Genomic DNA, 26,178 nt, shown 5'->3' with positions numbered 1-26,178 from the left:
TCAAAAGGTTAGCTCCCTGCTGGCAAAACTAAAAGAGAAGACCAGATATTTTTTTGTTAGACCAAAAGTCTTCCATTTTTTTGTCAAACTTAACTTCCCATAGTATCCAGATGCATTTGAAGGTGATTGTCCTTAGAATTCAAGGCATGGCAATAAAGGAATGAAACTGTCTATAACACATTAGAACAAAATATGTCAGTCCATTCATTGAATACCTTCCTTAGTGTTTTAAATAGTCCTTTTTTCCTTGACAATGCTGCTTGGTTGGCTTTTGTTTCTTTGTTTGTTTGTTTGTTTTGGTTGGTTTTTTTTTTCCTTTTTTGTTATTAATTATGTAATTGTGCTAAAAAATAGTTCCAGTATACATCTTGTCAGTTGTTTTCTGTTTTTCCTTTAAAACTGTTAGGAAAAATAAAAGACACCCTTCCATATCTTACATAGCTTGAATTCTTCTCCAGATTTTAGGCAATGTTATGGTTTAAGAGTTCACAGAAGACTTCACAAAGACACCTAAAGAGTCAGATAAACATGCTTCACCCCCTTGAGAAGAAAGCAAACCTAGTAATCCTTTTTTTATAGATTAGAAGTCGGGGAAAAAGCAAAACCGAGGTAAAGCCCTGATTCTGGCTGGGCAATTAGTGAGGTCATGTTAATCAATGAATTGATTTAAATGTATATGATTTTCTGAGTTTACATCTTTTCCAAAGGGAAGATGATATTCTCTGTTAATTTGTATGTCCTAATATCCCTGTGTTTGTTGTCTTTAAAAGTACCAATTTAGATCAAATCTTCAGTAGTTCTCAAGAGAGAAAAAAAATCTTACCTATTAAAGCTGTCTCTCATCATTCTAATCCTGGTAAAAAATACAATCTTATTGCTTGGTATTGAAAGAAAAAATAGTATGTAGTTTCTGGGTTGGTTTTTTTTCAGTTCTAAAATTAGTAACAAAACACTTCATACTGGTGTGGAATTATATCTTGGAGAAGACACATACTAAAGACAATTATTTCTAAAATTATTTCTAACCTTTTTCATAGAATTATAACAGAAACAGACCTGCAGAGTGCTTTGGATAACATGTTTAATGTTCTCGTAAGCTGGAAAAAAAATTCTGAGTTAGAAACATTTGAGATGGAAGTAAAATGCTGTTTGTGAGAAAAGGTACAGAAAGGGGGGGGAAAGGAAGTACAATTTGGTAATAGAAAGTGTTAACAGGAAGTCACAGAAGCTTTGTAATAAAATGACAGTCTCTGAAGAAGTTACCAGTGTTTGATTTTTCTTGTCCCTACTGCACAAGGCATATATTTCAACGGGTAGCTGTATTTTATTCTTTTTTTGCTTTTACTCAGATTCAAAACAAACAAACCAAAAATCTTATACTTACTCACCCAACAAAGAAATACAAAAATAACTTCATTATGCACAATGTCTCTGTCTTTCATGGATTAAAGACTCACTTTACGAAGTCTAGTGCCTGTTTAAAAAAAAAAGGCAACTTGCTTGAAGGCTATACTACAGGAGATAATGCTGTTTTTTAAACAAGTGAGGTTTGTAATTATGTAGTTCATTCCAGTTTCCACATCAGCCTTTTTCTATAGAGTAGTAGTGTTCTGGAACACGAGCTTCGTTGGTGTGTTAGGACTTTTTTCTTCTATTCCCATCCAATGCTAGGAATATGAGACACAAAGTAGTTCCATGTGACAAATGTGTCATGGTAATGGAATTATAAACGTGTGCCCCTAGTATCAAATATAATACATGTTTTCAGTTGGTTCCTATAATGATATCTCACATGATTTCCAGCTTGAAAGATATCTTTCAACATATATTATTACACTTCTATCTGTGATTAAAACTTACAGGAAGTAGTGGTGGTCGTTGAATTGCTCCCCATTGCGTTCAAGAAAAAAATCCTAAGTAAGCTGTGTAGGTTGATGTGGTTTTGTGTATTTCTTGTCTACATAGCTTTTCAGTGTCTTTTTTAGAGCAAGCACCTGGAGGTATTAGTAAAATTGATTCATCTCTGTAGGTTCTCATTTTCATGCGGCTTTCATTAACTGAATATAAAAGACTGTTCACAGAAAACTTTCAAGATGTTCAAGTCGGTTTTTAAGAGTATACGTGATCTCTGAAATACAAAAATGTATAAAATTAAAAAAAAAACAAAAACAAAAACCAGCTTTCAGAACATAAATACGATTTTATAGAAGACTATTCTTGTGCTAAGATTCTTGGCTTCGCTATAGTCATTAAAAGCAGCACAGGTTATGGTAATGGGCCTTCATGTCTTAACAGTAATTGGACCCACTCAAGAATTCCCTTGGGGAACAAAAATAAATTTCATATATAAGAAATATTAGAAATTAGAAGGATGAAATGGATCAGACGCGATGTCCAGAAAACAACCATGTTGACAGCAGGTCAAGAGAGGTGATCCTTCCCTTCTACTCAGCACTGGTGAGGCCACATCTGGAGCACTGGGTACAGTGCTGGGCTTCTCAACACAAAAGCGACATGGACAGACTGCATAGAGTCCAAAAAAGGGCCACCAAGATGAGTTAAGGCACTGGAGCATCTCTCCAATGAGGAAAGGCTGAGAGAGTTGGAACTGTTCAGCCTGGAGGAGAGAAGGCTCCGGGGATCATTTTAATGTATATAAATGCCTGAAGGGAGGGTGCAAAGAAGATGGAGCCAGGATCTTTTTAGTGGTGCCCAGTGACAGGACAAGAGGCCATGGGCACACATTGAAACACAGGAGGTTCTCTCTGAACATCAGGGAACACCTTTTCACTGTGAGGTTGACCGAGCATTGGCACAGGTTGCCCAGAGAGGTCATGGAGTCTCCATCCTTGGAGATATTAAAAAAACATCTAGACACACTGTCAGCAATCGGCTGTATGTGTCCATGCTTGAGCAGGGGGGTTGGGCAAGATGACCTGCAGAGGTCCCTTCCAACCTCAACCATTCTGAGATTCTGTGAAACAAACACCTTCAATTGCGATAGGGAGTTCCTACCTTCCTTGTTGCTTACTTGTTCAGTGGTGTTATCAGGTGGTATCTCGGCTTGGTGTCTGACTGAGCATGTAGCTCCTGAAGAGGGTTGTAGAAGGCATCTAGATTCTGCTGGAAATGATTTTGGGATTCACTCAGAGTGCCTGATGCTCTGGAAGAGCTGACACAGAATGCAATCGCAGAGGCTTGCAGGACTTGCCGGACAGACTACACATGTCCACCTAAGCGAACCCAAAAGGTATATCAGGGAAACATATACCCGGGGTCTTGTCAGATGTGTGTTATGCCAGCATTGACTCTGAGCTTATTGAGCAGAGCTGACCTGACAAACATAAGGGCTGGGTAAGTTACACCCTCTTAATAGGGTTAGCAGTGACCACATACTCTCTAGACATACTGACTCCCAAGCGGTCCCTCGGGCTGCTCCGTTGTGCGTCATCTCTAGGATAGGTCAGTGGCAGTAAAGCACATACTGACCTCCAGGGAGTTCACAGAAAACCCTGATCTCCCGTACTGCCGCGAGCTCTCTTCAGCTATCATCTCTGTATCCTTCAAGTCATCATTTTGTATGTGTAATTTGACTCTTTCTCAGGAATAACCCATGTTCCTGTCACATCTTTATAAATAATTATAACTTTAATAAATGGAAAGGGTGAGGAGAGGCAGGACAATTTTTTTTAAAAAAATAGGAGGGAGTGAGCATTTGGCTTCAGTGTGCAAATGACATATAATTTCCAACAACTTGAGGAGCAATAGTTATCTTGCCTTTAAGACTAGTTCATTTATTTAAAAAATATATTTCTCAAAATTTAATTTGTGGTTTCAGGACCTAAGTATAGAAAATTGCATAATGCCCTTTTAGACTTTGGTGACTAAGAGTGATCACATTAAATGAATATAGCATGCATGGAGTTTCTTGAAATATAGTTTATTCCATTGCAACAATTTAAATTTCTCCAAAATTGGTTAGGCTAAAAGATAACACACATACTTTTAAGGTGCAAATGTTATATTCCTTCAGATATGATGAGGAGATAAGAACCAACAGAGCTCTGTGCATCCTATCAAGGTTACTCTGGGAATAGAGCTAAAGAATTTGTGGGTTTTAAAGCATATCCTTTCCAAAAACATTTGTTTTTTGAAATTTACTCATGACTGTTCGAGGTGTCTGTTGTGTTTATAAACAGCATTTTTTCCCATTTTTTCCATCAGGTGCTTTATTCCAAATGCCTACGCTGCTCTCTTCACCGCTGCTCTGGTGCCATTAATGTGCTTGGTAGTGGTTTTTGTGGTGTTCATCCATGCCTACCAGGTGACCCCACAATGGAAAGCGTACGACGATATTTTCAGAGGAAGAACAAATGCTGCAGGTATGACACATTTTCTACCCCTACGCAAACAAGTTGTACTTTCAGAATGGTACTCACTGTTCTCGCCAGTTTAGAAAACCCCAGTAGAAACCACAGTTCAATAGATACCTACGCACTTGTTTAAGATTAAGCATCCCGGTCTCTTTGAAGTCAGTGAAAGTACTTTAATGATGAAAGTTATGCAGATGCTCGGCTGTTTTAGGAGTATAAAAATGTGTAAAACCCCAAACAAGAAATTAGCATCACTGGTGTTGTCTAGTAAAGAGAATAGTGATAAAGCGCAGCGCCGCCCTGCCTGGAGCACTGTGTTGCCGTGCCTGCGTTTGGCTGGGGGCACCAAACAGCCCTGTCCTGGGGAGGTCTGGGGGTGCTCAGGGGCGGCCACCACGTAGGAACCCACCCTGTGGTCTTCTGCTGCTCCCCGGGTGACGGGCACAGCTCCTGGCCCTTGTGTCTCGCAGGATGCGCAGCCACGCGCGAGCTGCGCGTTGGAGTATTTGGAGTTAATGCCTCTGTTTTGAACTTCCTTAGTGCTACTCGCAGCTGAAGCGTGCTCAAAAGAAAAGATCTGTCTCTCGTGCAAAACAGGAAGCATCGGTCGGCCTCCTCTCTTAGAACAATTTCAAATACAATTATGTTCCCAAAATAAAGTTGCACCAGTTTAGACCATAATAATAGGACACTCTGTGGGAAACTTAGAATAATTCTTTTGTCTTCATGGCGGTTTTGGAAAAAAAAAAAATTGAGTTGTTTTGAAGAACTGCAAATATATAGATTTTTAATAAGTGTATCTATTTTCACCCTGACGGCATGAAGCCACTTAAATTCTATAAACTTGGGAAAGATTCTTGAATCATTTTTCCCAATTCTTTAGAAAAATATCATAGGAACTTAAAAGGGACAGCGGATTATTAAAAAATTCCATTGAGTGGTCCAGTGCTTGTAACTATTCAGATTTATAAAAAGTAGCTGTCTTGTTCAAATCTTCAAATTTCCAGTGGTAGTTGTATTATGAAATGAAGGGCTGTGGGGCTTATAGAAATATATTCCTTTGATGAGAAAGTAAGAAAAAAAAATATTTATTATCCGGACATTTCTTCAAATATTAATTTTGTTTTTAGTGACAAAATGTCAGCTTGACTAAGACCTATATGAATTTGGATAAGGTCTGATAAACATAGCTTATAAGTATCATACTCAAGACCTTACTTGCACTTTACTCTTTCATTTCTTTCTGATATAAAAGGGACTGCCTGGAGCAATCACAAAGGTGGCTCCTTATTTGGTCTTGAATCATATATAGTTTATTTATTTATAAATGCCTTGTTTTTAGGATCTGTAAGGATGGAGATTCCATATTCATATGTTGAGGGTTAAGGCTTGTCTCAGAGCTGTTATACCAAAAAAAAAAAAATAATCCTCAAACCTGAATACTGAAACAATACCGTAAATAAAATTTGCATGCAAAATGGCAGAAAGTGCTAATAGGAGTTATACCTACATGGCGTATAGCTGTGAAATAATAAGGTGGAAAAAACCCTTTTTTTGATTTAACATAGCATTCAGGGTGTTTTTTTTCTCCAATAGAGTCCAGTAAATGGTACAGAGGATGCTGAGGTGTCAGGAGAAAAGGAAAAAAAAAAAAATCAGGAAGAGAAGTGTTAAATAAAATGTCAATAATAGTGGGTTTTTTTTAAAACTTTTACTACTTGTGCACCTTCATAGTAAGTGCGGCGTGGGTGAGAGCAAGTTGGAGAGAAGCTGTTTTAGAGAAGAAAAAGAGCTACCTGCTGAGGTTTACGGTGCCTGTGGTGGTGTAAGGGCTCTCTGTGTGGCTGTGTTTATAGTGTAAGCTTCCAGAAAGAAAGGCCAGTGATTTCTCTAGTTTGTAACATTGCCTATAGCTACATAACATAGTACTGTCAACAAAAGGCCTCTGACTTTACAACCGATTCTTTCTCTCCTGAAATTTGAGATGGTGGTAGTGTATTTACATTATTTTTGGTATTTTAGGGGTATATTGTGCTTTCAAAGGCATATTCAAAGGCAGTTTGCAGCAGTAAGACTTATTACCACTTTTAACTTTTGAATCTTACCACGCGACCCACTCTGTGGAGATCATTCCACTGCCTCCGTGTTCTTACAAACCCAGTGGGACCACCTCCTGCTTCAGTGCTGTTATTGCAACCACCACAGAGGATGCTGTGGGAAACACCATTTTTCACAACGGCAAAGTTGCCGGCAATCAATCAACTGCATCATGATTTCTTCCTTCTGCAACAGAGAGGGGGTCTTGGATCACCCCATGCCACATTCAGGCTTCCGTGCAACTAACAAGATCCTGTGGGGTCGGGAGGTCTTCTGGCAATGACGTCTCTTTAAGTTGCACAGGCACGCAGTATTTTGCTGTTTTGTTATGGCAATGAATATACCAGGGTTTCTCTCTGTTTCATCCAAAACCAGAGGAAAGGTGGAGCTACCAAGCAACAGTTGTCTCTGTGTAGAGTCGTATTCTATCTTGTCTCCAGCTTTCATCCCCACGTTGATTTCCTCCATGTTCGGTCACCCATAACAATGAATTCCTACAGCAACAAAACCTTTCCCAGCCTCCAGCCTCAGGTTCAGTACCCAAATTTCCATGCTTTGAACACTGGGATAAGTAATGGAAAAAAAGGAAAAGAAAACAAAAAATTCACTGCTTTGGAAAACTGTCTGCTCTCCATTAGTTATCTTCTCTAGAAAGAGAATAAAATTCTGAGTGAATGACACTGTAAACAATTCTGACATATTGACTGTAGAGACCTGTAAACATGGACAAAAATAATTTTAAATGTGCTTTTACTTTTACTAGTAATTGTGGACACCTGATCATTTAAATTCCAGACAGCAAAGAGTATTGCAGAATAAAAAGGTAGCCTATATAGACATGCAATTATCATTTATACATAGATATTCATGAAAACACCTATTTGCATGTGAAAATTTGAACTAGTAGTATTTATTCCCCTTCTGAGGGTCGTTCAGTTAGAAGATAGTTAAAATTGCAGCATGATACAGATGACCCCGTGTGGATTCTGTAATAATTCATGTAAGACACTACTGAATGTTGTCAATAAAAATAAAATAGCAACGTCACTGTCTTGCATCATATTACCATAAAACAGAATAAGGGGTTGGATATGCAGATTTGAAAGAAATAAAAATTGTTACCTCGATTCTGAGTGTACATACTTCAGGTAATTTCATAGATTGTAGGAAAAGCCACTTAAACTGTGGCTGGTTATTCTGAAGTTCCATATTTGTGATCTCTACTTGAGGAATATTACTAATAACTTCAATAGAAATTTAATAGCAATAGAAACAGTAAAGTTTATCCTCATTGGTAGCATATACTTTGGGTTTTTTTCCCCAAATAAATTGAATGTGCAAGTGGCTAAGCTAAATATTGAGTCTTTTTTTTTTTTTTAAACTCTCTTTTCTCCTTTTCTTGGAATACTCTGAAGCTTGCCTTGCAAAGAACGTTCATCTTGAACTACCCGGAATCACAGAATCATAAAATGTTTTATGTTGGAAGGGGTCTTTAAAGATCATCTAGTTCCAACCCCCCTGCCATGGGCAGGGACATCTTCCACTAGATCACATTGCTTAAAGCCCCATCCAACCTGACCTTGAACACTTCCAAAGACAGGACATTCACAACTTCTCTGGGCAACATGTTCCAGTGCCTCACCACCTTCATCGTAAAACGTATCTTCCTTATATCTGTTCTAAACCTACCCCCATTCAGTTTAAAACCGTTGCCCCTTATCCTGTCACTACAGGCCCTAGTAAACGTGTTTCTCCATATTTCTTATACAACTTCTTTAAATATTGAAAGGCCACACTAAGGTGTCCCCAGAGCCTTCTCTTCTCCAGGCTGAACAAGCCCAGCTCTCTCAGCCTGTCCCTATAGCAGAGATGCTTCTTCCCTCTGATCATTTTTGTGGCCCTCCCCTGGACCTGCTCCAATAGGTCCATGTCTTCTTTGCACTGGGGACCCTAGAGCTGGATGCAGTACTCCAGGAGGTGTCTCGTGAGAGCAGAGTAGAGGGGCAGAATCACCTCCCATGCCCTACTGGCCACACTTCTTTTGATGCAGCCCAGAATACAATTGGCTGTCTGGGATATAAGTGCACCTTGCCAGCTCATATACAGTTTTTCACCCACCAGTATCCCCATGTCCTTCTCTGCAGGGCTGCTCGCAATTCTTCATCTCCCCAGTCTGTACTGTTATTGGTGATTGCCCTATTCCACGTGCAAGACCTTTCACTTGGCCTTGTTGAACTTCATGAGGTTGACATGGGTCTGCTTCTCCCAGCTGCCAAGGTCTCTCTGGATGGCATCCCCTCCCTCAAGCGTATCAACCACACCACTCAGTTTGGTGTCATCCACAAACTTGCTCAGGGTCCTACTGTCTATATCATTAATAAAGATATTGAACAGTACTGGTCCCACTACAGCCCTCTGAAAGACACCACTTGTCACAGATCTGCATTTGGACATTGAGCTGTTGACTGCAATTCTTTGGATGTGGCCATCTAGCCAATTCCTTACCCATCAAGTAATCCATCTATCAAACCCATGTCTCTCCAATTAAGAGACAAGGTTGTTGTGTGGGACCGTTTCAAAGGCCTTAGAGAAGCCAAGATAGATGACACGAGTTGCTCTTCCCTTATCTACCAAAACAGTCACTCCATCATGGTGTAGATTAGTCTTCTACAGGTAGTAGAATAAATTCTGTCTGCTGTAGTAAAATATCTTGCTGAACTTCAGTAGCATTACTGTGTTTTAAAATCTTGTTATGTCTGTAAGAGCAGAGTTTGTTGTTGCCATCACTAAAGGGGACTCCCATGTGATTTTGTTCGTAAGAGCAGGATAACAGTGCTGAGTTTCACCATACGGATCTCAGAGAAAAATTTTGCCCCTTGGTAACTCCAAAGAGGATCTGTTTGTACATGGTTAAACAGTTTCTGGAAAACTATAGGATATAATTGGGGGTTTTTACAGCTGTCTACATTTTTTAGTTGTGCCTCCTTTTCTGCCATGCATTATTCCTAGTCCTCTGGATTTATCCTGGGTACTCTTAAGTACAGTCAAATATCCCATACCCTACTTTGGTAGTTCATAGGCTTTCAAGAAAACATGGCCCAGGGACATTTAGCCCAGCAAAATTCTGCTTTTCATAACTGTTGTCAATTCCTTTGGCAGTGGTCTGTGATATTCATAGAATCATCATAGAATGGTTTAGGTTGGAAGGGAACTGAAGATCACCTCGTTCCACCCCCCTGCCCTGGGCAGGGACTCCTCCCACCAGCCCAGGTTGCCCAAGGCGACGTCCAGCCTGGCCTTGAACACCTCCAGGGATGGGGCCTCAACAACCTCTCTGGGCAACCTCGGACAGTGCCTCACCACCCTCACAGGGAAAAACTTCTTCCTAATGTTTAATCTAAACCTGCCCTCTTCCAGTTTAAAGCCATTCCCCCTCGTCCTGTCACTACATGCCCTAGCAAAAAGTCCCTCCCCAGCTCTCCTGTAGGCCCCCTTTAGGGACTGGAAGGCCACAATAAGATCTCCCCGGAGCCTTCTCTTCTCTGGGCTATTTTCCCAGAAAGCTTATCATACTCTTTCCTTATGCCTGGCATATCGCTGTAAAAGTGTGTGATAAAAACAAGGTTGTAGTGGAGAATAAACACAAATAAATGGAATTTGCCAGCTCTTAATTTGAGCAATGTGCACACTTCTCATTGCCCTGTCTGGAACACCAAATACGTGAGGATGCCCTCTCACACTCTTCTTTACTGCTCCAGAATTGCTCTGTGACTAGTCATGTTGTTTTTTTACGGTGATTGGTTATAGCTTGCTTAGGTCAGGAAATTTTCCTCAACAGTAGAAGTCTGGAAGAAAGGGCAATGAGGGAGTCAAGAATTAATTATGTCGTAGAGCAGGCAACTCTTCCTCCTCAAAAGCGGGTGTTGGAAAATAGCGTGGAAGCTGATTTACAACAAACGACAACTCTACCTCTTGTGTACTCTTTCAAAGATATGCATGGAGTTTGCTAGAAAAGAGCCTTCAGTTTGAACTGATGCAGTTTGCCAGCCTTTCAGCAAACATCTGCTGTTGACTGATTATTCTGCTATATATAGAAACTAACTTCTCAAAAGTTAGCCTTGACGGGAGCCAAGTCAGAAGCGTGCATTGGGTAAACAGCCTCTAGGTGAACTAATATTTGAGTTTGCAACAAGAAAGACTGCTTTTGAAGGAAATCAGGTGGTATAAAGCAGGATGGTTGTATTTGGCTGAAATAACAGGAGGTTGAAATAGGCATACATGAGATGATTGTTTTTTCTTTAAAGCCCTAATGTGCAAATACAGAAATTGGGGATTAATAAGACAGCAATCTAGTATACATCTTTTTATTTTGCAACTGTTTGCTAACTTTTCATAATTTCACAAAAAAGATTTGAAAATCTAACAGAAAAATTTGAATTGAAAAATCACCTGCTTTTTTTTTTTTTTTTTTATAATACCTTTGTGAAGAGATGACCTCTATTGATTGAAAAATATGTAGTGGCATAATTTTAATGCCCTACACCTAAAGCTGCAGCAAAAGTTATGTGATTCAGATATCATCATTGTAAATGTGCCAGAATTAATGTCAAGATTAAAACTTTATGTTGCCAAAATAGAACTTCATGAAGAATGCCTTAGATATTTAGATGTAAAATTTTACCTACCTCCCTGTGTCTTTCTTGATATAAGTATCTCTGATACATTTGTTGTCTTAGCGGTATGCAATTCCTGATCATGACAGAACATGTTGGATGGTCCACCTATATCTACTACCATGCAAACTTCTCAAGAAACAAATAAGACATATGAAATGCAAGTACAGGACATTCCAACCATGCTTCTGTGCTCAGGAGATGATAGTGAGGACAGGGCTTTTGATCCTAAGTGAGAATGTGTATCTAAACCTGTAGTTACATGTCTTCCTTATCCTGTGAGCTATATGCTAAAATCTTTATCTTGAATTATAAGATACATATCATGTATCTAAGAGAATTGAAGGAACAGTGACTTAAAGGAGTGCTTTCATCTTGAGATGATGATATACATCTAGAAGTCAAGAACCAGATGTTGGCTGCCTCTGAACTAAAAGTTATGTACATTATTCACAGTATTCATCACAGTCACACATGGATATAATATTTTAGTCTTCATAGTGCTCCAGGGGCTTTCCTTTTTTGTAATTAGGAGGAAAACAAATCTTTGCCTCTGACAGTTTTACAAATATAGTTAAGACGAAATGTATGATTACATGCTGAAATAAAGAACGAAGATCTGGATAAGATAAGATTTAAATGCATCATCTGCACTGATGTAATTTAAATTATTTGCAAAGTGCTTCACATGCCCAAATTACCTTTCTTCCTTTAAAGAAATCTGCAGAAGCAAGTTAATTTTCATGAGTTATGCCTGTACAGTTGTGAAATTAGCACTTATTTAATATTTTGCATAATACTTTTAAATAATTTTATTATATGTTGATAAGTAGGTTCAACTTTTTCTTTCTTTTTTGATTTGTTCTTGTTCTGGGATTTACCATGTTCCCTGCATAACAGTGGTAGAATAAGCTATAATAAGATGTCCGGTCTTTCATTTGATTATACCGTAAAGTGGCTTAAAGATGTATGAGAAAGTTTGCCAAAAACTTTTTTAGTTTTGGTGGGAAGGTTAGAGAGGCCAATCTTCTATGTTTTTGCTGAAGTGATGTAGTCTTCACGCTGAATGGGAGGTGTGCTTCTCTTTTCGAAGTTATTCTTTAATGTCAAACTCTTCCTTGCCACAAGGAGCAGCAGATCAAAAAATATAAATGAATCAAAAATAGTATTTTAACAGATTTTCTGCTTCATATTTTTACAAATTATCTATGAACAATTTTGTCCAGTTGTATTTCATGGACATTTACCTACCAGCTTTCTGGTCTGCATATCAGTCACTGTTAAATTCTGCAGCTCTTTAACATTCCTAATCTGAAATCAAAGCATTTGCCATGAGTCACGGATTGCATGTTGGTAGTGGTGGTGGTGGTACTTTCTCCTTTGAACTCTATGAGGAAATCTGTTAGCTTCTTTACTTTGGCCACAAAATCCTGTTACCAAACTCCTTTTCTACAGCAGTTGTCAAAAGCAGTTGAAAATGGAGCCAGCAGGATTTGGAACGCTGTTATTCAAGTGTATTTAAAAAAAAAAAAAAATTGGTTTTGTGGCATTTTTGTAGATCTGTTGCTAAGTTTAACCCATGACTTCTTAAGCAACAATCTGTAAATGTTTTACTAATTTAGGTCTCCCATGAATCAGTGAAATTCTGTGAAGCAATACATTCTCCCCAATTGTCTAGGAAAAAATGTTTGTAAAGATCTTTCAGGTTTTGAAGTAGGTCTTTATGTCTAGCCAAGAACAATTAAAAGCAATTAAAGTTGCATTATCAGTTTAACAACCTAAGGGGAAGACATATAGTAAATATTTATAGGTAAACACAGAAGATCATTAAAGTTGTATTATTTAATTGCTTCTTTTATTGACTTTCCTATTTTTAGAAAAAAATTCAAACACTTCAGGCAATAGAAAAAGACATAATATGGGCCAACACAGCGGTGAGAATACAAATATTTGGGCATGTTATGAAAGCATACTGCATTCTTTATTTTCCATAGTTAAATCATCTAAATTTTTCCTGCAAAGACATACTCAGCATTACACTTCAGAGTTTTAATATTATTTAATAGTTTCCAGTTTTAATAATTTCTATTTGATTTAACATTTTTCACTCTCCAGACTCATTGTCTGGAGAATTTTATGTATAGTATCAGTTATGGAAGGAAGGAAGAAAACCTTCAGGTAGTAATTTTGTAATGAAACAGACTGAATATACAAAGCTAAGGAGTAGTTCTAACTCTACAGACAGAAGAAACAGAAAATTGGCAATTACAGAATATGAAGTTTATTTTCTTTTGAATTACATGTCTATTTGAGGAGGAAAGTAATGTATTCTATTCTGAAATATATAATCTAATTCAAACTGAAAAGCTACGCTTTTTTCTGAATACCAATTGCAAAAACACCATCAAAACCCACCTGCTGGACTGAATGTGGTGTTCTGAAGGGACTAATCCTTGTTTTCTGAAGAGAGTTCAGTGCTGGCAATCCATAAAAGCAGTGCTATGTTTTTCTAGTCCATTTCAGTTACTTTTCCTAGTAATGCTACAGATTTTCTCCATAACAATGAGCTGGTCATCGTTTCATAGGGCTTATGATTTATTTCTGTTTTGATGCCTTTATTCAATCGAGTGGTTGATTTCATTCATACAGTTGGTTTTCTGTTGGCCCAAGTGCTCATCTGTTGTTCTTCATAACTGTAAAGTATAAAATATATAGCAAAAGGACATTTTTAAAGAACCTTTCCCTATGCACCAAGGGCAGCCGTTGACAGAAATTGTGCATGAGGATTTCCATTGCTGCTTCCCTCCCTGGTAAAACAGGTTGTGGCAGGCACCATCAAATTATTCTTTCCTAATCCATAGGCACTGCACAGGGATAAGAGAGATTAGTTGTGTGAACTGTCCCATCGTTAGGTGAAATTACAATTACTTGTATGAATCTACCTCAACCTTCAACTTGCCATTAGGTGAACGGTGCCAAAGGTGTGACGGTGGACCGCAATGGGGAACACCGCAAGGCTTCCGCCTTTTTCTTCTTCGTTCTTTCTCCAGCCATGGACTACCAAGAGGCATCACGTCTCTTAGTGCTCTCATTGTGGGGGCAGAGGTTGGCAGGTGTCTCCTTCCCGTGCTTTCCAAGATGGGTGTACCTGTCTATGGAGGGAGTTAGCGCACAGGGTACATTGGACACTGGAAAATCATCATTACTCCCTTATTCTTTTTTTCTTTCTCTGCAGTGATTCTCTACTCTGCCCTGGTGAGACCGCATCTGGAGTACTGTGTCCAGTTCTGGGCTCCCCAGTTCAAGAAAGACAGGGATCTGCTGGAGAGGGTCCAGCAAAGGGCAACAAAGATGATTAGGGGACTGGAGCACCTTTCTTATGAGGAAAGGCTGAGGGACTTGGGTCTCTTTAGTCTAGAGAAAAGAAGATTGAGGGGGGATCTTATTAATACATACAAATACTTAATGGGAGGATGCCAGGGGGATGGGAGCAGTCTTTTTTCAGTGGCGCCCAGTGATAGGACGAGGGGTAATGGGCATAAACTTGAACATAGGAAGTTCCATCTTAACATGAGAAGGAACTTCTTTACTTTGAGGGTAGTGGAGCACTGGCACAGGCTGCCCAGAGAGGTGGTGGAGTCTCCCACTCTGGAGACATTCAAAACCCGCCTGGACGCTGTCCTGTGCCACTGCTGTAGGTGACCCTGCTCTGGCAGGAGGGATGGACTGGATGATCTCCAGAGGTCCCTTCCAACCCTAACAATTCTGTGAATTCTGTGAATTCTGTGAGTGTCTGAACCAGCTCTACTCAATTGGCACAGCCTATTCAGGCACCATCTATGAATAAATTTTAGGCAGTCTCACCTTGTAAAATTTAGTTTTTCTCCCCATTTTTCCACTCTTTTTGGGCAAATAGATGTGACAACCATTGCAGTTCTCATTTCTGAAGACGTCATGCAGAGGTTCACAGACCTGAAAGTGGTAAATTCTTTGTGGACCTCAGGAAGCTGCTCCAACCTGCTTCAGTAAAAGCTGTAGATGGGTGAGCCTCATCATCAGATTATTTCTCTGCGTAGGTCTGTACAGTTGTCTTATAGCACAGGAGAGGGTGAAACTTAAAAACAGTCACCATAGTCCTTCTTTTGAGGTTTATTTCAGAAATATAAAACTCTATGGGTTTACTTTGTTACAGATTTAAAACCACTGTAGGTGAAAGCATAGCTGTTTGGAAATGTTCTGGGTTTTTTGTTTCCTTCTACTTCCTGTTCTTGCTTCTCCTAAAAGGAAACCAAACAACACACACAAGGCTGACAGCTGTTTCAGCTGAGCAATCTGACATTTTATTACCTGAACCTCATGCCATTCCTGTGGAGTTCCTTGCCACTGGATACTCTGAATTATCAAAGTTCACCGCAATTAGTTCAAGATGAGTTTGTGCAACAGAAGTGCCCTGAAGATTAGTAACTAGAAAGAAACTGTGTCTGGTTCAGGAAGCTCCTGAATTGTGAATGGGAGAATTGTGGGGAGAAGTGTCACATCTGGCCAGCTGTTTTGGCCCTTGGAGGAAAGGCTAGATAAACTTTTGTTCATACCCAGTACAGCTCCTTTTATGTTTCCACTGAGGTAATTTTTCTTTTTTCCCCCAGTATTTTAATACATTTCCTGTTTCATAAATTTTGTAATCTAACCCAAACCTGTCATGAAAATATTACAGCCTATCTTTCAAATTCTCACCAGTGTAGTTTCTATGTAAATTACTAGACGAAGTCTTGTGTTAGTACTCTAAGAACTCCCCTACTGTAGTAAAACTACAGTTTTACCACCCCAAAAAATCTGATTGCAATGTACCACAGCCCTCAGAACCGTAATCATTGTAGAAAAATAAATTTTGTAGAAAAGTTAAGAAGAAAAATAATATTTTATCAGTAATGGGGAAGAAGTGAGAAACAGTGAGCTCATTTAGTTGTATGGTAAATTGAATGTATACCATTTCAGCGGGTCAAATACCAAGCTGGACTATGCTAAGTTTTCAGACTCTAAGAAACTGCATCTACAGCTGCTTAAGCTACATTTGTCTGTATTGAATTGTCAACTCTACCAATGTTTCTTAAGCTTGTCATTAAGGAAAAGGGGAGATATTTTAGGGAAAGGCGTGAACAGTCAGGATGTGATATGTGCATGCATACATACATACATAAGGAGTGAGTGGTCTGACTGTTGCTTAAACAAAATCTTTCATCATGCCTAGTATTAGAAACAGGGGTGGTAATGGTGTAAAAAGCTGTGAACCAGCATGGTTCAAATATACAATGCCCCAGAGAGCTCCTTGACAATGTCTCCCCTACCTCCCACCGATGGTGAGTTGAGGGCTCCACAGCAGTCTGCTGGTTTACTCAGGTAGTCTAAAGGCGACAGCTCACACTTGGACGTAGAGTAAAATTCTTGTCAGTGAAGGTTTATCTGCCCATAAATGCCCTTTGAGTTTGTTTGGGGAGGGGGTTTTTGCTTTTCTTTCTGTATGAAGGAAACCGCAGATAACTAGATTGTCTGGTTTGTTCGGTTCAAGCCTGTTTATTGGCATCCTTTTGTTTTTTGCCGTTGTGTTTTCACAAACTTAAAAGACATTGTTGCTGTTTCTTCTGATACATTTTTTCTAGTAATTGGGCTTTTGTTTGATTAAATACAACAAATTGTCTGATCAAAATGGGTGAAGAGAATTCAAACAACTGAAACTAAACGCTGCCAAAGTTTCAACTGTGTATTAACCCTTTACAATACCAATAATGAAGCAATTGTTACTGACAAAGGTAAAAGCAGAACCATAAACAGTACATTCAGCATCTGACAAAAAGCAGGTATCTTCATACCATCTTTATTGTTATAATGCATATATAAATTGACATGTTTATGCTGAGTAGCTTTCCTTACATAAACTTTTATCAGAATTACTCAAGGTACACTCCATAGAGAACTTCAGTGAGCTTGATTCTGGTTTTACCTCTGGTAATTTTATTTTGGTGATATGGCACTGAATTTATCAAATTACCGCCTCACGCACACTTGGAGATAATAAAGTCAGATCATTGTATGTCAAAAGTATATGATATAGATATCATATTGCTCCATTTCCTTCAGCTTCATATACACAGCTATTTCAGTGATCTATGGGTTCAACAATTTAGAGGTGCTCGGTTATAATTAATATTGTGGTATTTTTCCTTAGGTGATGTTTATGCACTAAAAGCAGAAATCATGGTGTTAATTCTTGGCATATTCTACTGTCTGCAGTTTGTCCTTCCACAGTTTAATTTCTTCTCTCTCCTGTGCCCACCTGAGTTTTACCATATTGCAAAGTGATAGAAAAGCCAAATCATTATTCAGCTTCCTGAGATAATTCTCATCATCGTTTGATTTGGTCTATGTACAGCATTTAGATTTGTATCCATTAGTGATCATTAGTTGCCAGTCCATTGTATCAGTTGAATTTCATAAGCAACTGAAGTTTATTGATACCTGTGCACAAATAAATTGGTGGGTGGCTCTCAGATAATTACTGAATTAACGTTTAGAATTACATTTTCATGATATATGTTTTCTTATATTTTATTTGGTAAATTTCATTATTATAACTTCAAAAACTTTGAGGCTGCCAGTTCTTTGCTGTTGGTTTTTTTTGTTGTTTTTTGGGGTTTTTTTTTTGTGAACATTGTTAAGTACACATCTGGTAAGTATTTGGATTCATTAATGTGGGATAAAAAGAAATACTTAATGCTCTGCTTCTTACTGTACTACCTGGTACTTTTGAGGGCTTTGCATTTTTAATTATTGTAAAAGCATTGTGATATTGGCCAGGTATATTAGCAGCTGTTGTAGCAAAGTTTGTTTCAATATCCATCGAGGCCACAAGCCATTTTTCCATTGTGCCCAAGGGACTTTGAGACGGGGGCTTTGTGTGCTAGTGATGCTCGTGCCTCTGCAGTGCGGCGTGAGAAATACTTTGCCTTTTCATTCTATTCTGTTTCCATTCTGTTTCCATCCAACAAAATTGAGTTCCTCCCAGACAAATGACAGGGGTACACAGCCTTAATCTTCTTCCCTTGACGCTTCTCTGAGAAATACACATGTATAATTAGTGTTACGTTATGGATCAGGGATCCTTGGGAAGTCTCAGACCTTTACTAAATTTTGGGCAGACCTCATCTCGCCGGAGGAGAAGTGATTCAGGTGCTTAATGGGCATTGATTATCATTTGAGACAACCAGGGTTATCCAGTCTGGCCTCCAGCTTTCTCTTCATAGAGAATCTTCCACAGGTCCTGTGTTCTAGTGGGAGGTGTCCCTGCCCGTGGCAGGGGAGTTGGAACTAGATGATCTTTAAGATCCCTTCCAACCTGAACTATTCTATGTACTGATCATGTACAGATCCTTTAGGTCTCCTGTGACATGAAATACATGAATCAAATGCCATTCTCAGGCACCGGTACCCACCCTTGATGCCTCCTCAAGTCCTGCTGGAAGTCCCCAGCTGCCTAGGGCTCTCGGCACTGCATTCGCCCATCCACTGAGAGCCAGCTAGCAGGCCCGCATGCACAGAATCACAGCATCCTAGAGTGGTGGGGCTGGAAGGGCCCTCTGGAGCTCCCCCAGTCCCACCCCCTGCCAGAGCAGGGGCACCTCCAGCAGTGGCACAGGATGGCGTCCAGGCGGGTTTGGGATGGCTCCAGAGGGGGAGACTCCCCCACCTCTCTGGGCAGCCTGTGCCACTGCTCTGCCACCCTCACAGGAAAGAAGTCCCCCCTCAGGTTGAGATGGAATGTCCTATGCTCAAGTTTGTGCCCGTTACCTCTTGTCCTGTCACTGGGCACCACTGAAAAAAGACTGTTCCATCCCCCTGGCACCCTCTCTTTAAGTATTTATAAGCGTTGATAAGATCAATGCCTCAGTCTTCTCTTCTCCAGACTGAAAAGCCCCACGTCCCTCAGCTTTCCTCATCAGAAGGATGCTCCAGTCCCTTAATCATCTTTGTAGCCCTTTGCTGGACCCTCTCCAGCAGTTCCCTGTCCTTCTTGAACTGGGGAGCCCTGAACTGGACACAGTACTCCAGATGTGGCCTCACCAGGGCAGAGTAGAGGGGGAGGATGACCTCCCTCGACCTGCTGGCCACACTCTTGATGCACCACTTCTTGAAATACCACTGTTTACAAATGGCCAAGCTGGAGAGGATTTATATCATGCCCTCAGACGTAAGTGGCAGAATGGGAGTACCTTCGTGATGATTGGAAATGAGCTTTCAAACATCTTTGCTTAGGGAATCTGATTTTCTTAATGCTGTAATGGCCTTTAATATTTTTCTGTAAAAATAGGTAGGGTTTTTTTTTCCCTCTGTGCAGGAAAAGCAAGGCCTTGTTAACTGCTCCTAAGAACAAAGTTTATTTTAACGGTTTGGTTTTACTGCCTCTAGTCCTAGGTTACCGCTACCCTAACATAATGTTGATTTTCACATGTAACATAGTATTTCACTTATATATCTTATAATTCACTAGGAAAATACATATCTGTGTTAAATACTATGTCACGCTCTCAAACAGTGATTGCAGGACAGCCCAGGCTGAGGTTTGCACCCCAGGTTTTACTGAGCAGTGTGAGGCTTTAATGGGAGAAATATTGGGATATGGTCCCTGTTCACATTGTGCTTGCCTTCAGCTCATTCCTTGTTTATAAAAATATACACATGCATTTCTACCAAAGCAATGGTTATTGCCCTGAGGCAACTACTGCCCACCTCGCTGGAAGGTGGTCTTGACTTTGGCTGTTGCTTACCTTCAGAAGGCACTTACTATTCATATGACATTAAACAGAATGCCGAAAGTGCTCCCAAAGGGCTGTTGCCGGAATGGTGCCTGTCAAAAGTATGTCCCTGCTCTTTGCTGATGCCGCATGACTCATGTGGAGAGGGGCAATGCCTGGCCGAGCACCTCTGTCCCTGAAGTGTGCAGAGCTGGGCAAACATGGACTTTGAGGTCCGCCACCAATATGGTCAACACGGGGAGGGGGCCGGCGTGGGGTCCCTGCCTGCTGGCACTGGGAGCGGGCAGGGGCGAAGGCCAACTTCTGCTGAACTTTCTGCAAACTTTGTCCACGCGGACATCTTCCTGCCAGCATTCCTTAAATCTTTTATGCTGTGAATTTTACAGTAGGGACTGTAAAATGCAGCTGTATGTATGTGTGCTTAAGGACAGATTCTGCATGTATTTTTGAAGGCAAATGAAGCGAACTGGTGCCATAGTCCGTGTATGGGGGGCTCCTCAATGCAGTGGAGGTTGTCACTTAAATTTTGACAGGGTCGGATGCCTTCTCGTGTTTGGCTTGCAGTGAAAATTGTAACACATCATAGAATAAGCTATTTGTATAATTTCTCTATCATTCTATACATTCCCACAGCCACAGCAGTTTTTTTGTACTGGTAATGCTTTTTTTTTTCCCTTTCCTCTCAATTCTTGAAAATCTGTTTCCTCCCAAAATTTCCAGAGCTTGCCAAGAGCTCTCCCGTGCTTTTCCCAAGGTCAGTGCATTTTTCTGACTCTGCGTGTGCTCTTCCCACCCGCAAAGCGCCCGTGATGGGTCCGTTGAGCTGGGCTGTGCCCCACCAGCCCCTCCATCCACCAGCCCTGCAGCTGGATGTGCCCTTCTGCTGGTCTCCTGGCCCTGGTGGGGGGTCCCCAGGGCCCTGGGACAGGAGAAGGGCTGCCCATCGCAGGAGAACGAACTCCAAGGTTGGCCAGAGAGGGCAAAATCATGTCCTGCATCGGTAATGCTTTAAAAAAGTGTTTTTTTTTCCCAGGGCGCACTGGCTGAAACACTGTGTTTGTGTTTTTCAGAGATCCCCCTGGTCTTGTACCTCTTTGCCCTCATTTCTGTCACCTGGCTGTGGGGAGGACTGCACATGGCTTACCGGCACCTCTGGATGTTAGTCTTCTTCATCATCTTCAACAGCCTGCAGGTAAGAGCCGGCGCCTTTCCCTTCGGTCCTCCTGCAGGGATGGGGGTCATCGCCGCCGCTCACCGCACGCGCGGCGTTTCAGCGTAACCAGCTGAGCGGCACCCAGAAACAGGCTGAGGCACGGTGGAAGCGTTAATTATGTGTTCTGTTTATTCCTCAAATTAACGTACGGAATGCGTATTAAGGCAAGGGAAGCGTTGTTTTGAAACAATGGCAGTATAATTGCATAGGTTCAATTTCACAGCTAATACACCGGGAAATAAAACCGCTCGCTTCTGTGTGCAATATGTTACTGAGATAAGTACAGCAGCAAAACTGAAATATCTGCAGCCTTTGCAAAAACACCAACTACTTCAATTTTCTGTATCCGTTAACGCTAATAAAAAAACCCACAGAGATTTAAAATTATATAACCCCTATACTGATTATTTTTTTATTTCCATTATAAGAGGTGAGGCTTGAGGCACAGCTTTTCTCACACAGCATCCATATTGGTAAAGCGAAGATCTTTTCATCGAAAAAATCAAATATAGATTAGATTTTGATTATTAGTTATAAAAAATGCAAATAGCCCTTTGCAAATCTTACACAGGTAAGTGCTTCCACCGGAGTCAGTACTGCATTACAGTGTGTTCAGTGCCGTACTGCATGTTGCAGAATAGTTTACAGAATACAGGTTCGTATATCACAGATGGGAAAATGCCTCTGATGTGTCAGAACAGTGAAATTCAGAAGAATTAAAAAAAACAAAAAACATATATCCAAATCTATGATGTGTGAATTCCTCTGCCATTTTCATAACAAAAATACCCGGGACACCTGGTATTATTTTCCAATATTAAAAATCTTTATACTTCATTAAATAAAAACTAATTAAAGGGTGTATTTTCACAAAACAGATTTATTTTAGATGTTAATTCACAAGGTGGGAGTTTCCTTAGGCAGCAATCTAATATTTTCAAAATTTACATCTCAGATGTAAATTCTTTTTTTTATTTGAGAAAAAAATGTTTCTTATTCTCCTTGCAATACATTTGATTGATATGTATATATTGACATTTAACTATTCTGTATCTATTGGCATATATTGGGTCAAATTAGGTATGTTTGGTTTTTGTTTTTTGTTGTTTTTTTTTCTGTGAAGTTAGGTTAATAGGTTTGCTCTAGCAATTGTCTACAGCATGGACATAAAATTGCTCTCCTGCAGTAAGACTGCCACAGCTCCGCAGCACCGGCAGTAGTGCCAAAACACATTCCCTCCCTTTCCTCTCCCCCTTGCAAAGCCTGAGAACACCGGGAAAACCCCAACAGCAGCTTTAACACCACAACTGTAACTACTGCAGCTTTATAATGAAACTTAATGCATTCATATAAAGCATAAAAGTCTGGTGACATGTGTGTATGTACATGTAGATATACAGGTATATATTTTTATATATCCTTCCTTACTTTCCGTCTTCCAAGAATTATTACTAGAGTCCGATCTGGGTTTGCGTTACATAGATCTGTCTCAGATACAAATTTCTGAAAAGCATAATTCATTATCATTGAGATTTTTATGGCAGAGGTGAAACAGTGCCGCAGAACTGTAATATGTGTAGGTATTTGCTTTAATATAAAATTACTTTATTGCCAGTGCATATTTAAAGAAGAGGGATATGAGTACTCCATGAAAATTATCATTCTTGGCCAGAATATTGACGCTTCTTTGTAATTGCCAGAAGACACTTTATATTAGTCTGCTTTATATAACTTGAAATTTCATTTTATTGAAGTAAAGTTCAAAGCTGTAGAGTTATTATTATTTTAATTAATGTTGACAGTTTCAAGGCATCAATTCATGCAATAGGATCAAGAAGTAAAACAGGCTATGTTGAACACCAGAAGTGTAAAATATGAGGCCCACGAGGTCTGTGGGGGATTTAGTGCACTAGTGGTCTGGTATGATAGCAGGTGGTGTGGGAAACACAGATATAAAAGCACGCCTGGAACAATGTTTAAGTCATGACTGCTATTAGATGTGCACCACTACATGACTCCAAAGTTATTATTTTAAGTCTAGCTAAAAGTGAAATGATATCAGAAATATTTGCATTTCTCAATCTGTGTGAAGTTCTTCAGTTGGTTATATTTAATTCTCTTTATGTAGTTCAGTTTCAATTCATGCACTCTAAAAATCTTTGAACTTCAGAAGTAATTTTTTTTTTTCTTTTATTGGCTGATCTTTGATTGCTGACGGGTCTCTTATCAGCATTGCTTGTCCATACAAAAGTTAAATGCCAGTAAGAGCTGCATGGGTAATATGTAACTCCTGTGTGCTTCTGCTGGAACTTTTTTGGGGGTATTATAATGCCAGAAATATTTCTACCGTCATTTCATGCGACTGAAAGAATGCATAGTTCTGTATATATTGTTTTGGCACTCAAGGACGTGACATAAATAATTTTCTCTCTGAAGAGCTCTACTCTTCTGTCGTCTGTATCCTGCAGCAGGTCGTGCACAAAGATCCAATAACCTCTATTGGCACGTGCGTTTCTAATCTTTCAGGGACATGTCCCCAGTTGCATCTCCACCCTCAGTTAGACAGCTGGGAAATATGCATTCAGAAAGTTTGAAATCCTTCAGTGGAGCTAGGAAACAAAAAAAATTAACAAACCAGATACTGCAAGGTTCACCCTCCGCTGTCTGGCTCGCCTTGTGTTGTTTTCATCACTGTGTGACACCACGCATGGAGCACGGCCCTAGTTTCAAACCCGTGGTGATGCCAGGCTGCCCGCCTTGCCCTTCTGCCCCTCGTTCTTCCTTTAACTCCCTACCAACACAGGCACCTGCTTCACCAATAGATACCATCTTTTTCTTTTATTTTAATAGATACCGTCAATTCGTTTGGCTTCTTGCCCTGATGAAAGATTGTAATATCTGGGGAATAACTGTAGATGTCTACTGGCCTGCAGGAGATACTGCAGCATCTCTGTTCAGACTACATCAGTATTGATCTTCCACATCAAAAGGAGAAATCTGTTATTTTTGTTATTCCTAGCCCTAGAGAATCTGTAAAACCTCAAATATAAAATAAATTGTCCGTTATTGAAAGGAAATGCAAAAATTTCAAATGTATAATCTCTTCCTGATTAATATTTTAAATTAAAACCTGCAGTTCTGTAGCTCTAATTCAAACAGTAGTAAATAAAGACTTTTCCTGCCAGCTATGAAGAGCTCAAGAACTTCACACTTCACATTTTAAAAACAATTTCTGTGTTTTGCTGGAATTTTCAGGCATAAAATGTAAAAGGACAGTATCCAGTGCCTTTTATAACTAGATATTGGAAATTACATTTTAAAGTATAATTTTACCACATATTTAAAAGGAAAAGATACCTTTTTAATGTTGGGTGCCCTGAGAACAGTAAAAAAAAAAAAAACGGAGCAGCACTTTCACAGCACTACAGGTTTTGTATTTGTTTGTTTGTTTTAATAGGTGATTGTCTTCAGTGCTTTGTAAATCTCTACAATAAAACAAGTTTAAAAAACATTTCCTGGAACACCCCCACATTTTAAATAACCGCCCCGCCTATATTGTTCTCCTGTTTTAAAGTTACCATTTATCTAATCAGGAAACAGAAGAACTGACGTGTGATTCAGGTGACATGCAGCACGAAGTGAAAAACAAGGAAGGAACAAGGTGAATAGTCTGTAAATTTCCTTAATCTATGCTTTTCATCAAATAACCAGAAACACCGAATTGTCTTAATTAGAGAAAATGTCAGTATGCAAACTGTTTGGGTAGAAGAAAATTATGCAGTAGAAGCACTAAATACTGAATAAATGAAGGTTGTGCTGTGAGCAGGTATAGCTGGATACAGCTTTTGCAGACCACGCTCCCACTAAGGAGGGTCTGCTCTGGGGAGGACACGCTCCCTGCGGAGAGGTCCTGCTGGACACCAACCTCTGCAGAGCCAGGTTCACCCACGACACGGACAGCCGTCTCCAGTGTCCTTTGAAACTTTAATCTCAGCCCAGCTCTTTGGGGACAGGAGAGGGAAATGGCCCTTAACAGTGGGTAACACATTTTAATGATGATTTCGAGAGGAATTAGCTGTCTTTTAGTGAGTGCTGTTGCACCTCGTTCCCATGCGTTGTGTCCTTATTAGCTCTAAGAATTGATAATGATTGTTAAAACGCAGCCATTTTTCCGCAATAAAAGGGTTTTTTACCATTTATTGGTGGGCATTTCTGTTAGACAATGTGCCCTGTTTCCACTGGGAAGCAATTCAGTGTTCATTAAGAGCTTTCCCCCAACAAGAACGAGAGCATGCAATAGTTTATGTGAAACAGGGACCTGCTCCCCTGCTGCTCAGGAGCTACAGACCATATAATGAGGCAGAACGTGACCCATTAACATGCGCTGGATATCCAAATGAATTCAGCTTGGGGGATTGGAAGGACACTGCATGTTATCCAATTTAGTTGTTTAGCCTTGTGGCATACATTTCCTAGGAAATGCGCTTGATAGAAAAGTCATCTACGAAGGACAAATTGTTTCTGAGCACTTCCCGCGGGAAACGGTTCCCATCAGAGTGGAGTTTATAGTACGAGCTATTCTAGTGCGGGGAGGGGAAAGGTAGTCCTTTCCCTCTAACTTCACGAATAAACATGCAAAGTGCCGTATGGAGGCACAATAGCTGACTTACAAAATAAAAAGTAAATTTAGAAAAGCGTGGAAGGAAAAGGATGAGAAGGGGGCTTGGGATATCTGATGTTTTGAGCTCCCTGGCGGTGTGCTCCTGATTGTCCTACCCAGGCAGCATCTGTGCTGCAGAAACGTACCCCGTGCCGTCACGTGAAAGGTCTCGGCTCATTGTCTTTTCACTTGAAAAACCAAGAGGAACATTTACCTCTTTTCTTTACATATGGCTACCTTCGTGGATTTATTCACAAGATATTTGCTGGGGTCAGGACTGAAGGAATAAGCCCCCTCTCTCTAAAGGTTAGGATTTCACAAGTCGTTTTGCATATGCTGTGCTCATATAAATGAT

General features: G+C 40.0%; 1 protein-coding gene across 1 annotated transcript in view; it reads left to right on the top strand.

Annotated features, from left to right (window-relative positions):
* The window catches only part of GPR98 (G protein-coupled receptor 98), a 272,395-nt gene that overhangs the window by 210,650 nt on the left and 35,567 nt on the right, over window positions 1-26,178 (top strand). The window contains exons 86-87 of the mRNA XM_009886852.1: window positions 4,225-4,382; window positions 21,021-21,142. Of these exons, the coding sequence (XP_009885154.1) occupies window positions 4,225-4,382; window positions 21,021-21,142 (280 nt within the window). The remainder of the gene's footprint in view (window positions 1-4,224; window positions 4,383-21,020; window positions 21,143-26,178) is intronic.

Source organism: Charadrius vociferus, unplaced genomic scaffold (assembly GCF_000708025.1).
Source record: "Charadrius vociferus isolate BGI_N301 unplaced genomic scaffold, ASM70802v2 scaffold244, whole genome shotgun sequence".
In the NCBI taxonomy this organism is placed as follows: Eukaryota; Metazoa; Chordata; class Aves; order Charadriiformes; family Charadriidae; genus Charadrius; species Charadrius vociferus.
Note: the sequence above shows the minus strand (reverse complement) of the source record. Positions and strands in the feature narration are given on the sequence as shown.